Here is a 20163-nt window from a genome sequence, read left to right on the forward strand (position 1 = left end):
AATACTAGCTGGGTGACTCTGGGCCAGTCACTTCTCTCTCAGCCTAGGCTACAGGTACTTCACAGGGTTGTTGTGAAAGAGAAACTTAAGTATGTAGTACACCGCTCTGGGCTCCTTGGAGGAAGAGCGTGATATAAATGTAATAACAACACCACCACCACCACCAGGGAGAGCACTGGAAGGCAGCGGGCTTCAGCTGTTGCAAGTTATTGTCACAACGCAGGTGCCCCCATCCAGGGCCAGTTCCGCTATTACAGAGGGAGATGGCAAGCAAGCAAAGGCAGCAGCTGCTGCTCCCTTGTGCATACGGGATAATTAGTTCCTCTCACATTTCAGGGTTAATTATCTTAAGCTGAACTAGGAGGATTTGTTAAGGCTCCACAAGACTTAGCAGCTTATGCTCCAGCTTCCTAACATGGCGAGGCAGTAAAGGAAATAAGATGTTATTGGTGTACCCATCCACCCTAATTCAAGATGGTGGAAATGTGAACATTTGGGGTGCCAGTGGGAACTGATTTGGACCAAATTTGGTAGAGTTGTAGGGACAAATAGGGGCACCTCAAATGTATAGTTTGCAGGGCTGTAGTGGCGGGGCGGGGGGGGACATGCATGTCTGGAGCATCAATACTTCTCGGCTTCTCTGGCTATTGGGGTGGGCATGGTCATGGGGGCTATCATGGAGAATGCCTGCAATTATGAATTTGCAACTATATCACTGATTGTTTGTGATGATGTAAATCAAGATGGCTGATGCATGAACATTTGACGCACAAGTGGGCTAACTTGTGAACTGCCTTACCGATTTGGACCAAATTTAGTCCAGTAGTAAAGTTAGTGAAAGGAACATAGGCAGGTTAGTTCTTATTAGAACAACTTATTTACTAGCCAAATGTCACTCCAAGGTAACAGTTTCTTATCATTATTCCATGGTTACCTATTCTTATGAATGCAGTCTCATGTGGTCAAAGTAGAACCAAAGCGTGCTTTGATTTTCTAGATTATGCACCCCGAGTTTCATGAATGAAAAACAGTATATTTTCAAAAGCAAAATGTTAACGTTCACTTATTAAATATGATTTCCTTTCGTATGCATAAGCAAGTATTTTTCTGCTTTTTGGATAGCTTGGAAGAAATTATTGCAGCCAAACCAGGGAAAATTCCAATTTAGCTGTTATATGAATATGGCACAAAGACTAACGTCACTCCTGTGTATGAATTTGAAAAAGCTGAGGGACAAGAAAATATGCCAGTCTTCACTTTTAAAGTCACTATGGGGGATATAACTGCAACAGGTTTGTAACAGTGGTTAGGCCTGGCCCTAGAAGCTCCCCTGCTGAACGAGGTGAGAGTTCAAGTTTCTTACTCTCCATAGAGGGAAATAAAGAAAAAATAGATGCTTTCAGGCAGTAAGCACTGCCTGAAATGATGCTGAAGAGCTTGCTCCAGCTTTTCGGAGCTTGAGGCCACGCCCCCTTTGACATCACATGCAAAGGGGGCATGGCCTCGAGCTCCAAAGAGCCTGAGCAAGCTCTTTGGAGTCATTTCAGGCAGGGCTTCCTGCCTGAAAGCATCTATTCTTCCTTTCTCTCCCTCTCTGGGAGTCCTTTTGCATTGGAAACTGTCATTGTCATTGTGTTTTAATCAGGGTTGAGAAAAATTGATTTTTAAAAAATTAAAAATCTGATTATTTAAAATTTAAATCTGATTTTTCAAAAATTGAATTGATTTTTTGATTTAAATTTGATTTCATTTTTTTAATTTGTTAAAAAAATAACCTAGGTCAAAGCTATCATCATGCATAATAATCATAACCTCATTATATTATATGAACATGTTAAAGAGCAGTATATGAGGATAAGAGATAATAGTCCTGATCAATCCTATTCTGCAGGTGGTATACATGCAGCACACATACACAGTCAAGCCCTTCCCTGCCACCCCCAAAGTGCAGTGACAAAGATGGTCAACAAATTAATTGAGGATTTGGGATGATGGAGTAGACCTGAGTGAGGAGAAGTTATAAATTATTATAAATGCAAGAGATGGGGATGGGGAATAGAAATGGAAAACAAAAGTGAACAAATTAGTCATGCAATCCTGAGGAAATGATTTTGGAGTGTATCCTCCACTGTAGAAGGGAAACACCTAACATGGCAGCAGGCTGTGAAAGAGACCCCATTTGGGAACCTTTTAATGGCGTTTTTGTGGGTAAGACAGACATGTGCGTGAAATGCAAACAGTGCAACAAAGAAATGCAATGCCCAGTTGCCCAAATGAAACAGCATTATGAGCAGTGTGTACCTATTTTCTAAAAAGAAACCCACATCTATCTCAGAATATGCATTAAGCTTATATTAGATTATTAATTTGTTAATTAATTAAACCCCTGCTAACTGGGCAAAGAGGCACCTTTTACCGTGGTGATTCTCTTTATTTAGCAGGGGGAGAGTAACTGTCCCTATCCACCCCCAGCATAGTACCTCCAGTGACTGTTGCTGGTGTCTATCTTATGTTTCTTTTTAGAATGTGAGCCCTTTGGGGACAGGGTTCCATCTTATTTGTTTTTTTCTCTGTGTAAACCGCCCTGAGCCATTTCTGGAAGGGCGGTATAGAAATCTAATAAATAAATAAATAAATAAAAATATTAATGAGCTTGATTTGTATTTTTGAGCTGATATTATGGTAAAGTTATCTGAAAGATGGGCGTCAGATGTTTGGACAGGGGTGCAATTTCAGTGCTTGCCCTAGGTGCTGTTTTCCCTAGATACGCCTCTGAAGTCAACAGGTTCTGTTCTTCAAGATTCTTGGCAAATAAATCTCCCTGAACAGTTACAATCTTCTTGAACATTCCAAAAGATTTTAGTAGGGCAGCCAGTTATAGAAAGGGCTTTGAGGCCCCAAGCTCTGATACAACTTTTATGGCATGGATGGTCACTGCTGCTCCACTCAGGTAATGTTAGAATCCCTAGACCACATGGAAGCAGACCACAATGTGCCTCTTTCCCAATCCCATAGCAGCACCATCTGTGCTGAAACACTGGTGTTGGAAAGAGCTGCACACTGGATTCTTCGCATGTGTTCCAGGGTTTCTAATGTTACCCCAAATGCATTGGAAGGAGTGAGAGTTGCCAGGACTGGCCTGAAATCTCTAGGAATCCCCAGGCAACTATTGAAATAAATCCTGTAGATTTAATGATGTGATATTTTGAAAAATACTGGGAAAATATCTCTATCTCTACCTCTACCTCTGCAGTATATATCATCAGAAATAGCTTCAGTCAGACTTGGCAAACCTGGAAAGAATTGTGCAGCAGTTGGTCACATACCACTGCAAAGGTAGATGACATCAGAACAGGTCATGAGTGGACTGAATGTTTCCATTTTGAGTTTTATAAGCCAGTGGAGCTAAATCCCCACCCTTCATTTAGCCTCAAGTTTGTTTGTTTATCTATCTTATTTGTATACCGCCTGATATATAAATCTCTAGGTTATGCCATTGGTACATTCTATTCTGTATTCCTATATAGCTGCATAGAATAGAAGTGCTCATAAGGTCTGGAAAGTGGTCATCTTTAGCAGAAGACACCAATACGAAATGCTACCCTTGTAAGATAGGTCTTTAATGTAATATGTCTTTGATTGGGGTGCCAGATTGATTCTGCTTCTCCATTGCGGAAAGACTGCATCAGAATAAAATTCTATGGATGAGTTTAAATTCTAACTCTGCTAGACTAAAGTAAACTCCAGTTATGCAGTCTCAGAATTATGCAGATTAGCTAGTGAATACTAGCTGAGGTACATCTGGGCTGGATAAACTCCACAACAGAAAAAGCACTCTGGGATTATAGTGGACAAAAAATTCCAACCAGTAGTATCTATGTTATCAGATTTTCTAAAAATTAAAACATTTGTATTAAATATAGGGGTTTTTGTTTTTTTTTAAAAAAAGATGAAGATGTGAATGTTAGGATGGTGCTGCAGAAAGGTACTGCAGTATTTCAGGAGAAAGTGTCCCTATCAGTTTACTTTGTTAATTTATTATTCATTATTTTGCACATGGCAGCACAATGTGAGGGAGTTCTTAAATAATACACTGCAGAAGCTGGATGGTTAAAACAATGCCAATTATTTCCTTCCAGTTCAGTCGTTGAAATAAGCTTTAAAACAGAACAAGGTGTGACTTTTTGTCCTTTATCACTCAATTGTAATAGTTAAAAGATTTTTAATATGGCTATATGGTTTGAAAGCTGCAGTTGATACAGGGTTTTTTTTAAAAATTGTGTATGCGTAATATGTTTGCTGCTGCTACCAAAAGTTTTGTTAAGCAGGTTGGCGACGGAGGTCGATTAGTTCCTGTTCGTAGCCTCAGTGAAGCTGATAAATATCAACCCCTCGGTCTTGTTCTAAAGAAGAAAAGCTGTTTTATTTCCAAAAGCTCCAAATTCGTTTCAACACCATTCAGCCTAAAAGACATTCTTCAAGGAGAGAAAGAAATTTCAGCTGGTAAGGTTTTTATAAAATGTTTTCAGTGCATATGGAAATATGTTTTTTGATTTTTAGAGGCATAACTTGAGCAGAATAAATGCAAAACAATATAGTATTTGCCTGTATTAAATATCATTGCCTAAAGTGTAATGAAGAAATAAATAAAACAGTATACTACAAATATGAACAAGCAATTAAAAACACTTTAATTTGTACATACAGTAAAAGACAGAAGACTGAGGAATAAATTTTAGGAGCTCACACTAATAATATTTTCAGGTTAAAAAAATTAGTTCAATGATTATGTATTCCTACAGTATTACTGGAGTAAACTTGTTTTAAAGGTGTTAGCATAGAACATCTGTCATTTGCATGCAGTGTAATCCTAAACAGATGTAAGTAAAAACAAGTCCCATTTAATTACTGTAGGTTACTGTAAGTTACTGTTACTGTCATTTTTATTTCAACTTCTGAGAAACATCCATTGTTGTAAAGGGATGAGATCACTGAATGTTGAAGCCATTTCCACAACTGTCCATACTCTGCAGTTACTTGGGGTATGCAGTTCCCCAGAGCTATCATTTAAATAAAATGATAGAAGCACACTTAACATTCTCCAAAATGCATTATCCATGTCTTGGTTCTTGTAGGCACTGCTTGTCGAGTCTGCATATCACAGGCTCAGTGATAACACCTGTATATGCAGTCCTACATCTTACAGACAATGAACTTAAGATTCCTTTTTTATTTTCTCTCTCTCTCTCTGTCAGTTTGCCTATCTGATTTATCTTATTTATTCTGTTGCCACATATCATTCAAATGCGATATATACTATAAATGATTGTAATTTATTGCTTTATTCAGGAAGGAATGTGATTTTAGGATAACTTTTATAGGAAGACAGTTCAGTTGCTTGTGATTTCCGTTATCAATCATTAGCACCCTCCTATTGTAATAAGTACATAGGGCAATATTTTATCCTACTGCACATTACATGCTCAAAATAGGGAGGAAATAATAGCATATATACTGCAAATACAACCTTTGCATTTACCTCTTTTTGAAATAGCAGGCTTACTCCCAACCCCTCCGCCCTAAATTATAGGGAAAGGGATTTTTGAGTTTTGGAAAGTTTAATCTGAAGCCTATCAGAGGAGTGAGACCTAGATTCTGGTTGTATATTTTATCTGCATTCCTGTCACTTTAAAATGTTATCTTTTGCTTCCTTTTTTGTCTTTATTCTGGTCAGTTTGTTCTAAATTTGTCCAAAATATTCATTTTACATTGAGATTCTAAACTATGTTACTGCCAATGAAGACAAGTACAATAAGCTTTGCAAAGGATGCTAAGATTGCTATCTCCCAATTAGGAACTCTCTCTTCTTGTAAAATTGCTGAAGTGAATACCTGGTGGCTTGAGTATCTTTTAGAATTGTTTTAAGACCTGTTTGTTTTGACTGGCTTTGGGGTGATATATTATGAAGCTGGAAAAGAAGTGAAGATACTTGAATTTAATGTGGCAGCATTCTGTGTACTTAATTTTTATGCACTCGAATTGTTACCTCTCCTGAAAATGTGGGATGGGGCAGGATATAAACAAAAATAATTTGTTTTAAAGGGTTGTATGTACAACTGAACTTGATTACTAGAACTCCTGCCTAATTTTCTTTCTTTTTAAATGAAAGAAGGAAGTTAAGTTTTGCAAGTAGACCTCAAAGGCTGTGATTCTGTGCATGGTTATCTGGAAATAATTCCCATTGAACCCAGTGGGACTGGATTCAGAGTAAACATGCCAAGTATTGAGCTGTAAGATTAGAATAATCCAAACATGCAGCCAAAAAGATCAAGATCCCATGAGTAATTTTGGATTAATATTATATAAGGACATGAGACTTCTTCCAGACTTCAGTTAAGAAGCCTCTTTCCTGTAGGTATTTCATCTTACCAGTTACTGAATTATGAAGACAAATCAGATGTAACACTCAATGGTAGACGAGGAAATCACATCATGACTTCTGCTGGGGTCAATATTGCTGGATCAGATTCCCTTGCAGTGAAGGCTTCATTTGGCATTGTAACTAAACATGAAGTTGAGGTACCAATATTACTCAGAGAACTCACAAATAGGTTAGTATGATTTTCAATATTTATTAATGCAACTTTAAGTTATATTTCAAGTTCTCTAATAGGAGCCACTGAAGACTATGTGAATTATTTTCTGCTTTATTTTAGAAAAATTAACTTTGAACACTGCCTTGTTCGTCAGTCACGTGAAAGTAAGAGGACAGTTCTTTGTATGGTTATGGAGAGTATTAGAACAACACGGCAGTGTTCACTCTCCGTGCATGCTGGCATGAGAGGCGACACAATGAGGGTGAGCATGTTTAATGATGTTCCTCGTGCATAGTGAGAAGTTAATTGGTGGGCTTAAGCACATTCAGTTCTGTGCTGGTTTCTTGTCCACATGTACAATCGTCTTCTGTCCAAAGACTGGGGATTGTTAAAATGGAAAAGATTTGCTTGAAAAACTGAAGCAATTGCCCAACTAAACAAATGCTGCTTTACCTTACTAGATACTTTTGGAAAATATTTGTTGGCATTAAGGATATTAGTTTCAGTAGCTTGCTAAGAAAGTACAACGAAAGAGTTTACGTTTATTGTTTTGGTTATGAATTTGAAATAGTTGCTGTAGTACCCAAAAGTAAAGTGTGCATATCATTTATTGGTCCAATGTATGTAGTTATACAATTAAAGTGTATTGTACGTAGTCCTCTTTTGTAGTATGCACAGAATTCTTCTGCTTGATAAGGATTTGTAATTCAAGGGTCTGCATACTCTTACATCAGTAGTTCACCCCAGACCAATGATACACTGTGCATGAAAAGACTCAGATCCATAAAAGGAACTCCTCTGACTTCTAGGACTGTCCTCTTAATGTCAATGGATAGGACAGCACCATGTGTGTGCATTCTTTTGCATCCATGTAGTTGCCTCCAGCTGAGATTAAGAGGGTGACCTGTGAGCTTATTTTGTGCACACATAGGGTTGTGAATCAGCATTACATGATTTGCATCTCAGTTCTTAAGGGCTAAGTGTAATTTTAGTATTCAACGTAGGCCCCATTCAGACATAGCATGAAACCTTGGGTAGACGAAGCTGTGGTTAATCTATGAAGCTGAGAATCATACTGCAGACAATTGACTAATCACGATTTAGCAACCTTCGGCTTCTGGGCAGAGGAACCCCTCCCTCTTCCTACTTCTCCCAGGCTGTGTCCCAGCAAGCTTTGTTCTGCTCGCGTCGCCAGACTGTTGGCAAAGCGTCAGCATACTAGTGAAGCTGCAATCATGGGCTACGATTAGAGTGTTAGAGTGGCTTGAGCCCGAAATGTTTTGGAGGCCATTATAAAGGCCTCTGAAACGTTTAGGCTCCGGGGGCTGTTTCGGCACTTCAGTGCTGGCGGAGGTAGTTCTTTAAGGGTGGGGGAGGGTGCACTCACCCCTTCTGCCACATTTCCCCTGCTGGCACTCCGTTCTTTTCAAGCCCCTCGAGGTGGCAGCTTTCCTCCCTGCTGCCCAGGTGCGCACACGTGCATGGCAGACAGGCACGCGGGCACACGTGTGAGATGAGGACAATGGGGAGGCAGAGAGGAACGCTGCCGCCCCGAGGGGCTTGAAAAGAATGGAGCGCCAGTGGGGGAAATGCGGCGGGAGGGGTGAGTGCATCCTCCCCTGCCCTTAAAGAATTACCCCTGCCAGCGCTGAAGCAACTTTGGGCACATCCGTAGCACTCAGTGCAATCATGCCTCTTCAGCAGTATTTGCTCACCCTTGACAGGGCAGAGACATTTTAACCCTTTCCTCACACCGCTTGCACCACTGTCGTCTGCAGTTGGGAGGAAGGGTCATGTGGAGGATTGGGCCCCTCTCTTCCCACTTGTACTGGTTAAAGATAGATTGCACAAGTGATCCCTCTACTTTTTCTTATATATTGGCAAAATAAGTTTGTTACCAGCAATGGCCATTTGTGACACAAACCCACCAGCCCGTTCTCTAGCAGATATGCCATGAGATGCATCCCCCCCTCCATTTCTCCAGGGACTTTTATTTTTCTCTTCCCCCTGATCCCCTTCCCTATCTCATGCATGAGTGCTTATGTATGGATTGTTAGGGTGAGATTACTAGGAAGAGGGTGAAATTACTTAGGATTTTTGGTAGTATTGCTCTATTTTTTGTACAAGTTGGTAGGGAAAGTGGGGGGCATAGCCCCTTCCCTGGGGTGCAAGCATGCTTGGTTCTGACCAAACCTCATGAGAAGAACCATCCATCTAGAGCAGGATTAAATCACACAAGTGATTCTTTTCACCTGATTAAGATGCATTCTGCTCTGTAGTGGACCACTCTCTCTTGAAAGTGCCTGGCCATAGAGACACACATGCAGGATGGAGGGCTTTTACCACAGTTCCACCAAAGCCCTGGGAAGGGTTCCTTGGCAACATCTCTCCCAGTCCCTGCAAAGGGACTGGGAATATTGCCAGGAACCGGGAATATACATGCCCCTTAAAAGAGCCTGGTCTCTCCGCAACATATCTCCATGCTGCTCAGCTGTGCTGCTCACAGCCACCTAGCTAGCCAGACACCATTCTAATCCATGGGTTTCCCATCCCATAGTGCCCTGTGGAGCCTGGTTTGCATTCACCGCAATGACAGGCCCAGCTGCTACTGATTAGCCTGTGAAATAGGATTAATAAACTGGTACTGATTAGCCCGGTCTCTCCTTGTCTGCTCAAACACCCAGAGCGGCCTGGACTACTTTGAAGTCTGGAAGGGTTGGGTGGAAGGGGGAAGGTGTGGAGTATGAGTTTTATTGTTAACCTGTGGTGCTGGGTGACCCACAACAGTGAGGCCCCCTATAGTTGGGTTTACCTCATGAGAGTGCAATCAACTGGAGAGCTGAAACACATTGGCATTTCTGTTTTCTCTGGTGGACTGGCCCTCTCATGAAAAGGCTAACCCCCCAGCTGGTAAGCCGGCATAAGGACAAAAGTGTGTTGGATTTTTCTCATTGCTTTGCCTGGGTCTGCAAGCCTGGTGGAACCCTTGGTTACAGTGAACCAAACCCCAGGATCTTTTGCCTGCCTTAATATACATATTTCCTCCCAGGAAGTCAATAAGACTTCCTGGTTCCTGGAGTACCAGATGAGCAATACTGGCCATTCCGTGGTCTGGCAACCAGTGACTTCTCCCGGGATTCTCAAGCATGTCCCTCGGTCTGGTCCACCCCACCCCCAACCCTGGCACCTTTGTGTACATTAAGGCCAAAAAGGAAACTGCATTAATAAGATCTGAGCACCTCAAGTATGAGGCTAGATCGGGTGTTAGGTCAATGAAAGGGCTCTTTGCACATGTGTCTATTCTCCTTTTATTTAAAGCATGCTTTTCCCAATGCCGTCTGTCCCTTTAAATGCAGGAACATGGCATCCCCAGGAGGAGCAAGGGGATGGCAGAGAGCAGGGCATCAGCTCTAAGAGACAGCCAGCAAGAAACACGGCCGCCCTAGAACTAACTCATTTATGGGCTGCTCCAGAATGGCCTCTCTATGGTAATGGGAGGAGCTTGCATACTAAACCCAGGTTAAGGCAGGTGGCAGAAGGCGGGTGACACAATGCAGCCTTCTATCCTCAGGTTTTAGCAGTGAAACTCACCACCAACCAAGGGTTCAAATTCAGGTTTGGGAGCAAAAATTGAGCTGCAGTTGGGTGATGCAGCTTTACACTTTGGACTGCCACAAACTCAAATCTCTGGCATGTTTACCTCTGGTTTGGCATTATGTCTGAACAGGGCATTACTGTTGTAAACAACTAAAAAAATTTGTCCTGATTTCAAGTTCTCCACTGGCTGGGTTTGATTTTAAAGTCAAAAGGAGCACTGTAATTAGAGATGTGCAAGAACCATTTGGTGCTTCTTTTGTGAAGTGCCGAACTGGTTCAGAAGTCTGGTGTTTGAGCCGGTTTGGAGGTGGGGGGTCCTTTAAAGGGCAGGGAGGGTGCCTTTACCTGCCCTGCCACTTCCCCCCCGCTGGCGCTCTCCCCAAAATTGTCGGTGTGGGGCTACAGTGTACCTGCCTGCAGCCCCAGTGAATGTCGTACCGGAAATGGCCAGTGCATGTGCACATAGTATGCACGTGTGCGTGTCAGCCATTTCCCGTACGATGTTCACCGGGGCTGCAGGCAGGTACACTGCAGCCCTTCACCAACACTTTTGGGCGGAGTGCCGGTGGGGGAAATATGGTGAGGCAGGTAAGGGCAACCTCCCTGCCCCTAAAAGGATCCCCCTGCCTCCTGAGAGTGCATGAAACAGTTCGTGCACATCCCTAACTGTAATACAAAATGTTACAATATTTTGCATTACTTACTTAAATCTGTATTTTTATTCAAAATGTTTTCATTATCAATATAGATGTTAATGCAATATCTTTCTTTTTAAAATAGTTTCATATTATAGATGATCATAATTACAAGGGACGTGACAAAGCTATTGTCTTTCCTGCACATACAACTATTGCATTTAGTGTGTTTGAACTTTATATTCACTTGGATGGTGATTTTGGTAAGTAGTCAGCTTATTTTGTCACCATGTGAGAGGTGTGGCTTTCAGGGCTTGTCATCTTAAAAGCAGGGAGGCTTTAATTAAAACAGTAATTTAGTAACTGTTTCCACTTCCAACTTCTCTGTTAACTCTCAGGCCTCAGGAAGCAGCTCCAACAACCCACAGAGTCTGGCCTTGCTCCTCTGTAATGCCAGGTCAGTTCAGAATAAGACCGAAATTGTCCACGATTTGATTGTGGATGAGGGAGCTGACCTGGCATGTATAACTGAGACCTGGTTGCGGGAGGAGAGTGGTCCTGTGTGGGCTCAGCTTCTCCCACCAGGTTACTCTGTCGTGGAGCAGGCTAGAGGATGGGGGGCGGGGCGGAGTGGCTGTGGTCCATAAAAATACCATTTCCCTTACCAGGGCCCCTGTGAGACAGCTGACTTATACTGAGTGCATATTTTTGTGGCTGGGAACTAGGGATAGCTTGGGGATTCTGATGGCATACCGTCCACCCCACTGCCCAACCGACTCCCTAACTGAGCTGACAGAGCTGGTCGTGGAGTTGGTATTGGAGTCTCCTAGACTTTTAGTGCTGGGGGACTTCAATATCCACTTTGGGGCTGGCTTGTCTGGTGCGGCTCAGGAGTTCATAGCGGCCATGCGGCCATGACAACTATGGGCCTATCCTAATTAGTTTCTGAACCAAATCATGTTGCAGGCCACACACTCGATTTGGTCTTTCATTTATTTATTTATTTGGATCAGGTGGGTGTTCCGTGGGTGGGGGATGCTGTCATTTTCCCATTGTCAGGGACAGACCACTACCTGGTTAAGGTTGGTCTCACAGCCGCAATACACCCCTGCAGGAGTGGTGGACCTATTAGGATGGTCCATCCAAAAAGGCTGCTGGACCCAGTGGGATTTCAAGAGGCCTTGGAGGATTTTGACGTTGGTGCGGCCAGTGATTCTGTCAATGTCTTGGTGGGAACCTGGAACAGGGCAGTAGACATGATTGCTCCTAAGCGTCCCTTCCGACCTGCTTCAAAAATGGCCCCTTGGTATACTGAGGAGCTTCAGGGGCTGAAGTGGGTGGGTAGGTGACTAGAGCACAAGTGGAGGAGAACTCGGTTCAAATCTGACAGGATATAGCATGTGACCGATTTGAAGACTTATGCGGTGGTGGTGCGTGCGGCAAAAAAGAGTTTTTGGTCTGCGCGCATTGCGGCTGCAGGTTCACGCTCAGCAGAACTATCCCAGGTTGTGAGGAGTTTGATATCTGCTCGTTCTGCCTCAGATCAGTCCCCGGGGTTGTTCTGCTGTGATGCCTTTAATGGGTTTTTGCGAATAAGATCTCCTGTATTCAGGCCGACTTGGACTCCTCTATTTCTGCAAGTTCTATGGAGGAGGTGTCCAGCAATCTCTCTTGCAGTATTAGATTGGATCAGTTTCAAACTGTGACTCCTGAGGATGTGGACAGGCTGCTTGGAGCAGTGCGGCCTACCACCTGTTCTCTGGATCCTTGCCTGACTTGGCTACTTCTGTCTAGCAGGGAGATTGTTGGAGATGGCCTAGTTAATATCATAAATGCATTGCTAAGGGAGGGTAGACTGCCCCCTTGTTTGAAGGAGGCATTGGTTAGACCACTCCCAAAGAAGCCTTCTCTGGATCCCTTAGAGATGGACTGTTACAGGCCAATCTCCAATCTCCCTTGGTTGGGCAAGGTGATTGAAAGGGTGGTGGCCGACCAGCTCCAGGCAGTCTTGGAGGAAACTGATTATCTAGACCCATTTCATACTGGCTTAGAGCTGGCTATGGGGTTGAGACAGCCATGGTTGGCCTGATGGATGACCTTTACCAGGGAATCAACAGAGGGAGTGTGACTCTGCTGGTTCTTCTGGATCTCTCGGCGGCGTTCAATACCATTTACCATGGTATCCTTCTGGATCTCCTGGGGGAGTTGGGAATAGGGGGCACTGCTTTGCAGTGGTTCTGCTCCTATCTCTTGGATTGTGATTCCAGATGGTGGAGCTTGGTGACAGTTGCTCCTCAAAATGGGAGCTGTTATATGGAGTCCCCCAAGGCTCCATTCTGTCACCAATGCTTTTCAATATCTACATGAAACCGCTGGGTGAGGTCACCAGGAGGTTTGGTGCTGGGTGTTATCAGTATACTGGTGACACCCAAATCTACTTCTCCTTTTCATCTTCAGGAAATGGCACTCATTCTCTAAATGCCTGCCTACAGGGCTGGATGAGGGAGAACAAATTGAAGCTGAATCCAAGGAAGATGGAGGTGCTCATTGTGAGGGCTCAGAATCTGAGGGGTGAGTTAGATCTCCCTGTGCTAGATGGGGTTACACTCCCCCAGAAGGAGCAGGTGCACAGCTTGGGAGTACTCCTGGACCCAGGCCTCACCCTGGTATCTCAGGTGGAGGCCATGGCCAGGAGTGCTTTCTATCAGCTTCGTCCGATTTGACAGCTGCTCCCATTCCTTGAAGAGGATGACCTCAAAACAGTGGTGCATCAGCTGGTAGCTTCCCAGCTCAACTACTGCAATGTGCTCTATGTGGGGCTGCCTTTGTACATAGTCCGGAAACTTCAATTAGTTCAGAATGTGGCAGCCAGGTTGATCTTTGGGCAACCCGGAGAGACCATAATTTTTCTATTTTGAAACAGTTACACTGGCTGCCGATATGTTTCCGGGCAAATTACAAAGTGCTGGTTATTACCTTTAAAGCCCTGAATGGCTTAGGTCCGAGTTATCTAAGAGAGCGCCATCTTCTACATGATCCCCACCGCACTTTAAGGTCATCTGAGAAGGTTCGTCTCCGGTTGCCACCGGTTTGTCTGGTGGCGAAGCAGAGCCGGGCCTTCTCTGTAGCTGCTCCTGGGATGTGGAATGCACTCCTGGCAGAAATTTGTAATTAGAGATCATTACTGTTCTTCAGGAGAGCCCTTAAAACCTATCTGTTTGGCCTAGCCTTCCAGGGTTTTAAATGATTGACTAACCGTTTTAAATTGTTTTAAATGGTTGCCCTGATTTCCAGGGGTTTTAGCTGTTTAATTTGTTTTATTGTGTGCTAATAGTTTGATTTTAATTGTTAACTTGTTTTAATAGTTTTTATCGTGCTGTAAACCGCCCTGAGCCATTTTGGAAGGGCGATATACAAATCTAATCTAATCGAATCGAATCGAATCTAATCTAATAAATAAATAAATATTTTGTGATCACCTTATTTTGCTATTATTTGTGAAAATCGGTGTAGTAAAACAACAAAAGTGCATTTACTGTTAAAAGTTGTTCTTTTTTTTTTTAGATGTGCAGTCTGTAGTTTTATAAAAATTATAGACATAATTCACAACTGGAAGGAATCCTATTCACTTTATCCTGATCCTACGAGTTTTGTAGCTGCACTGACACACAGTAGTAGCTCACACCAACTAAAGTTGCCCCTGTTTATTTTAAATGTGGTTGGGAGAGATGTTAATCTAAACAAACAGATCTGCCACTACATTGTATGGCTTGAGCCTTAGTTATTGCAGTATCCTATGTGCGATATCTGATGAAAGGTCATCCTGTTATGCTACTGATCAATTGTAACCCCATTATACTGTTCCTTAACCTGTCTTTTGTATCAGTGGTATGCTAAGTAGCACTTTAATACACTATATTATATTTACTAGGTTGTACCAACTAAATCTGACTCTTTATTGGCTGAAAAACATTAGGCCAGAACAAGATGTGACAGGACATGCATTGTAATGTTTGCTGCAGCAGCAAATTTTGTAAAAGAGTACAACTGGAGATTGAAATCCAGAATGAGCAACCTTTGTTTAGTGCTGTGCAACACTTACTACAACTGAACTCAAAATGGCTGCTGCCATTTTGGTTTTGATTATCTGCTGGTGCTCCTCAGCATTTACCTTCAGAAATGGGCTTAGCTGATGTATCAGCTGAAGCTGATAAAAAGCACTCCTGGCCACTGCCTCAACATGATAAACCAGAGAGTTTGGGATCCAGGAGCACTCGCAAGTAACGTACCTGATCTTTCAGGGGGAATATAACCCTATCCAGAACAGGCAGATCTAAACCATCTCTCAGGTTCCAACCCCTCACAGTCACTACGTCCTCCTTATTTGAATTCAACTTCAGTTTGTTATCCCTCATCCAGCCCATTTCCACCTCCAGGCAGGCATTTAGGGAAGTTATGCCATTCCCATCTGCACTGCAAGATAAATGGGAATGCACATCCTTATCCACACCTTGCAGACTGATGGGGGGTGCATTAAATGCTTTGTATCTGAACATGTATTACAATGAAGATATACATGATCTGAATTCATTGTGGATACAGGCTTCCCAGTATAGAATCTTTGATTGGAAGTTTCATTCCACATCCAAATCTATCTTGCAGGATTAAATCTTTGATGTGTTTTGTTTTTGTTGTTTCTTTTCCTAATGATTTAATAATGCTTTTCTGTTAAAATTATCAACCAAACTAATGTTTTGTATTAACTGTATTTCAAACTGTGCTTCTTCTGAATATCACCAGATATTACCTCTGTCATTATTCCCCCCACCCTGCAGAGCTCTGTGTCACTCCAGAATCAAAAGGAGGATTTGAAAAAGAGCCATCTACATCATTTTCACTAATCAAATTAAGGAATCGTCTGTTCCATCGAAGTATGATGTTTGATACTTATGTGCAATATATTAATTAATTTTAATTATGGTTTCTTTAACATTACGATTGATACACAAGGTCAGACTTTTAACAGCACAGAGAAAATTACATTATATTACAATACATTTTTTTCATCAGAGCAATAGCAACATGGCCGTTACCCATTATCTAATTAAAATAATTGCAGACATTTTAAAATATGCATGGTTCATCTGTTTTTAATAATGTTTAGTAATAAACACAATGATTTTGCTTAATGTAACAATGTCTTAAATTTTACATTGTTTAAATTGTTGATTCTAATCCCAGTAATTGCATATTTATGTTTAATAAGATAGGAAGACCTTTTATAATGTACTGCAATAATATTGTTACTCCTATAAATGGCAGTATTGTAGAATTTTGATTGTTACCCACTCCTACCTTGTAGCCTCTGCTGCAAAACCTATGAATACATCTAGCTACAGGGCGATGTGCATGGAAGTACTCTACCTGAATCCAAGACTATGTTTTTAAGAAGTTCTTTGGTTAGAAATCAGGTCATCTTAAATTGAGTCCTCTTCCTTTTGAATAAATATAGGTATAACCTGTATTTAAGATCTATTTTTAAGGGGCTTGTTTTAAATTCAAAGTTATCTTGTATTTGGGTAAATACTGTAATCTTCCAGATGCATATGCCTAGCTGGATGAGGAACTGTGCTTGCAATCTGTGCAGGGCCTCCCAAACAGTCGCTTGTGAGGTGTGGTGAAGCAGTCACTTCTTGCAATGTATTGGCAGAAGTGATGGAAGAGGAGGGAGAATACCACTCCTGTTGGTGATGAGGGGAAGGGAAAGTGCTCCCCTCTGCTGGCAAAAAGAAGGGAAGGCGAGAGCTCTGGTGGTGGGGGGGAAAGAGTGGAATTTGGGGCTTGGGTTAGACTAGATTGCCTAAACTCTAGGCCCTAGAGAGAAAGACCTTTGCATTGTAATACCCCCATCCTCCTTAAGCAGAAATGAAAACTATCCTGTTGGACTTTCATTCTTCAAGTCTACCATTACTAGCTGAGTTCTAAAATATATCAAGTATATGTCAAGTACTGATCATCTGTGTGGGAAGAGAATGTGGAACAGGGTCACCTGTTGTTGAGTGACAATTCGTACATTACCAGAAGAGATTTCGCTCCTATCCTGGATAGTTCACTTTACAGAAATGGTTGCTTTCTTGCCAGTGCATGATGCTAAGGTTAAAACAGGGCAGTAGAGGGTTCTAATGCCGAACTTTCACAGTGCAAGCAATCACAAATGTCATGTGTGAAAAAATGCAGGGGAACCTGTATTTTGAGAGAGTTATTGGCTGACATGCAGAATAAAGAAGCACCAGTGCAGTGAGAGGAACAGACTAACAGCACTGCCAGACTAGCTGCATTGGCGCACTGCGGAAGGGGCAACTTTTGGCAACCACCAAGAAGCTCTCTGTGCCACCTGAATATATGTCTGTGAGGGCTGCATAGCCATTATTTTTATACGTAGTATAAAATGTGAACAAGTCACAAACAATGGCCAACATCCAGAGCTGCTGCTGACACCTGCCGCCATGTGCTAGCTTCCATTCTGCTTGGCATTCTCCCTGAAGTGCAGGTCTTGCAGGAGGAGCACAAATCCATTTTGGAGGTGACCCATGTTCTGGAACTGTTCCGCTGGAGCAGAAACACATTGCTGAGGATGAAGCAACACAAAGGCTCAAGACTGCCTGCGCCTCGGGAAGAACATGGAGTAGTGCAGGGACTGGTATTGCATGGCGGTGGATTTTAGGAGCGCCTGCAGTAGACTGCTCTGGATGTCGGCCACTGTCTTTCCCGATTCACTCAACAATCTGGAATAGGAAAAATAGTCCTTAAAGTTTTCTTGATTCTGAGAATTTCTAGTAAACACGTAATGGTCTCTAATAGTCAGCCACTTATGATTACTTTACAAGATGATTTATGAATTCTCAATATTAAAAAAGTAAAACATGAATGGTTGTGTGCTAAAACATGATGGAAGCCTCTTCTGTTAAAAAGCTAAAACTCTTGTTAGCCACTCATATGACTTACAAATATTTATGAATTTGTTAAATTCTAATTATGACTATTGATGCAGGGCTGCGAGCAGTGCAGGTGAGTAGCTAAGGGAGAGGGGTCCCATGTTCACCCCTCTCACTGGTGGCCCCTTGGAGTGAGGGAGATAATGGAGAAAATAGGGAGGGGTGGAGTTGGGGGCTGGGTTTTTTGAAGCCATCTTCTCAATTATAGATATACCCCTGGAGCAGTTCATATTTATTTCAGTGGGTGAACAATATAATGTGCCATTTGAAGTTAGCAATCTTTCTTCTTTGTGTGTCTGTTTGCTTTTTTACAGAAAAAAGGGTAATGGATATCATTGCTCACTCTGATAATTACTTAGATGACCTTTTTGCAGACTACTATGAAAAAGCTGCAAGCATGACTGACATTTCCACAAACTTTCTCCAAGAAGGGACTCACATACGAGTGAATTTACTTAACAACAACATCCCCAAAGGTCCTTGTTCCCTTTGCGGAATGGGAAGTTCTAGAAGGGAAACAGTCTATGGTTGTCTTGAGTGTTCTTTTAATGGACAAAAGTTTGCACGACTACATGCTGTGCCTTGTTTTGATCTATGGCACAAGAGAGTGAAATAAAAATGCCTATGAATGGCTCATTGTATACTTAGGTATGATTGTGCCACAGACTTCCTAATGGGTTTTGACTGCAAACACATAAAATATGGAACAAAAATACATTGTTTCATGTTTTAACCCCACAATAGTTCTTCTGTAATATAAACTATATCAATTCAGAGCTTCCCAATGTTTTGAGTTCTTCGATAACATATTCTAATTGTATAATTCTTAATAACTACTAGCACATCATACACTTTTAGTTAGAATTTCAAAATTGCATTAAAAAACCTAGAAGTGTTTAATTGATGTGTAAAGCTAATTTGTGTATTTGTAGGAATAATTTGGAAATATTTCCCTTTTCTAAATAAAAGAATGTGTTTTCCTTTAACTACACCACAGCAAGATGTTAAGAAAACATATGCATTATTTATTGCTGGTATAAATAGTTAATTGGAGTATCAGATGAAGAACATGTTTGTGTTTGCTCTGTTTAAAGATACATTTAGACAGAAATAAAAGCTAGCTGGTATGACACAAGTGTCTGAATTTAGATTTGCCAACGTGTCCCTGCTTATATCCCTCTTTTATTTAGTCCATATTTATCATTAATACAATGCAAGTTCAGTTTGTTTTTAAAATATTGCTATTTTTAGTGACTTTTGATTTTTTTTTGTAATAAAGATATACCATTTTGAAAAAAACACCTCTCCTTTTTTCCAGTTACTTATCTGCTGTGAATATAGCATAAAGTCTAAAACCACTGAAACATAACCATTAGGTGGCACTGTCTACTGATCTGTTCAAAATTACATGTTGAAATTGGCACTGCTGGATCCTTCCAGTGTGTGTGTATTTGTGTGTATGTATAAATATAAACACACACACACACACACACACAGAGTGTGCTGGTTCTCACCTACAAAACCCTTATGGGCTTAGCAGCTGTATATCTTCAGGTTTGCCTCTTTCGGCCAGTTGTATCCCATCCTGTGAGGTCTTCTCAGCTGGCCCTCCTTAGTGTCTCGGGCCCTGGTGTAGTGTGTGGTGCCTGGGCCCATAGGAGGGCCTTCTCTGTGGCCGCCCGTCTTCTTTGGAACACTCTCCCCCCCCCCATTCTTTTAGCCCTCTCCCTAGCTGCTTTTAAGGCCCTTCTTAAGACCTACCTGTTTCGCCAGGCGTTTGCCCTTTAATTTTTTAAAAAATTGTTATTGGTATTGTTGTTGTTCACCACCTAGAGTCTTTGGAGGAGGCGGTATATCTATAAATAAATGAATTAATTAAAAATAAAATAACACACACACACACTGCCTGATATGTGCAGAATAATTCTAATAGAATAGCTGCCAAATATTTATCTGCCAATATATTTGTAAAAATAAACATTTTATTCTCTTTGAGTATGAATACTAGGGATGCGCAACAGGAACTGGTGGTGGCTGGTTCAACGGTGTGTGGGGGTTTATCTTTTAGGAGCAGGGAGGATGCTCTCCCCCCCCACACACACACTGCGTTTCCCCCACCGGAGCTGTCTTTAAAAAGTCTCGCGGGGCGGCAGCGTAACTCCATGCCAGCCCTGTGTATGTCGGACCGGAAGTGCCTAGTGTGCGTGGCATGCACATGCACACAGGGCACTGCTGGTCTGACATGAAGTGCCCTGTGGCAAGGAGGCATACAGCTGCCCCATGGGACTGTTTTTTAAGACAGCGCCAGTGAGGGAAATGTGGCCAGTGGGATGGGGTGTA

The 20163-nt window shown here is 42.0% G+C and overlaps 1 protein-coding gene across 1 annotated transcript; it reads left to right on the top strand.

The window, feature by feature from the left end:
• Positions 1-4283: 4283 nt before the first annotated feature.
• PJVK (pejvakin) lies at positions 4284-19191 on the top strand. Its single transcript, XM_053284148.1, has 6 exons — positions 4284-4503; positions 6416-6611; positions 6717-6858; positions 10974-11091; positions 15664-15759; positions 18138-19191. Exons 1-6 carry the CDS (start codon positions 4284-4286, stop codon positions 18437-18439), a joined length of 1074 nt encoding a protein of 357 aa, XP_053140123.1. The 3' UTR covers positions 18440-19191.
• Positions 19192-20163: the final 972 nt, after the last annotated feature.

This window comes from Hemicordylus capensis, chromosome 1 (assembly GCF_027244095.1).
Source record: "Hemicordylus capensis ecotype Gifberg chromosome 1, rHemCap1.1.pri, whole genome shotgun sequence".
NCBI lineage: Eukaryota > Metazoa > Chordata > Lepidosauria > Squamata > Cordylidae > Hemicordylus > Hemicordylus capensis.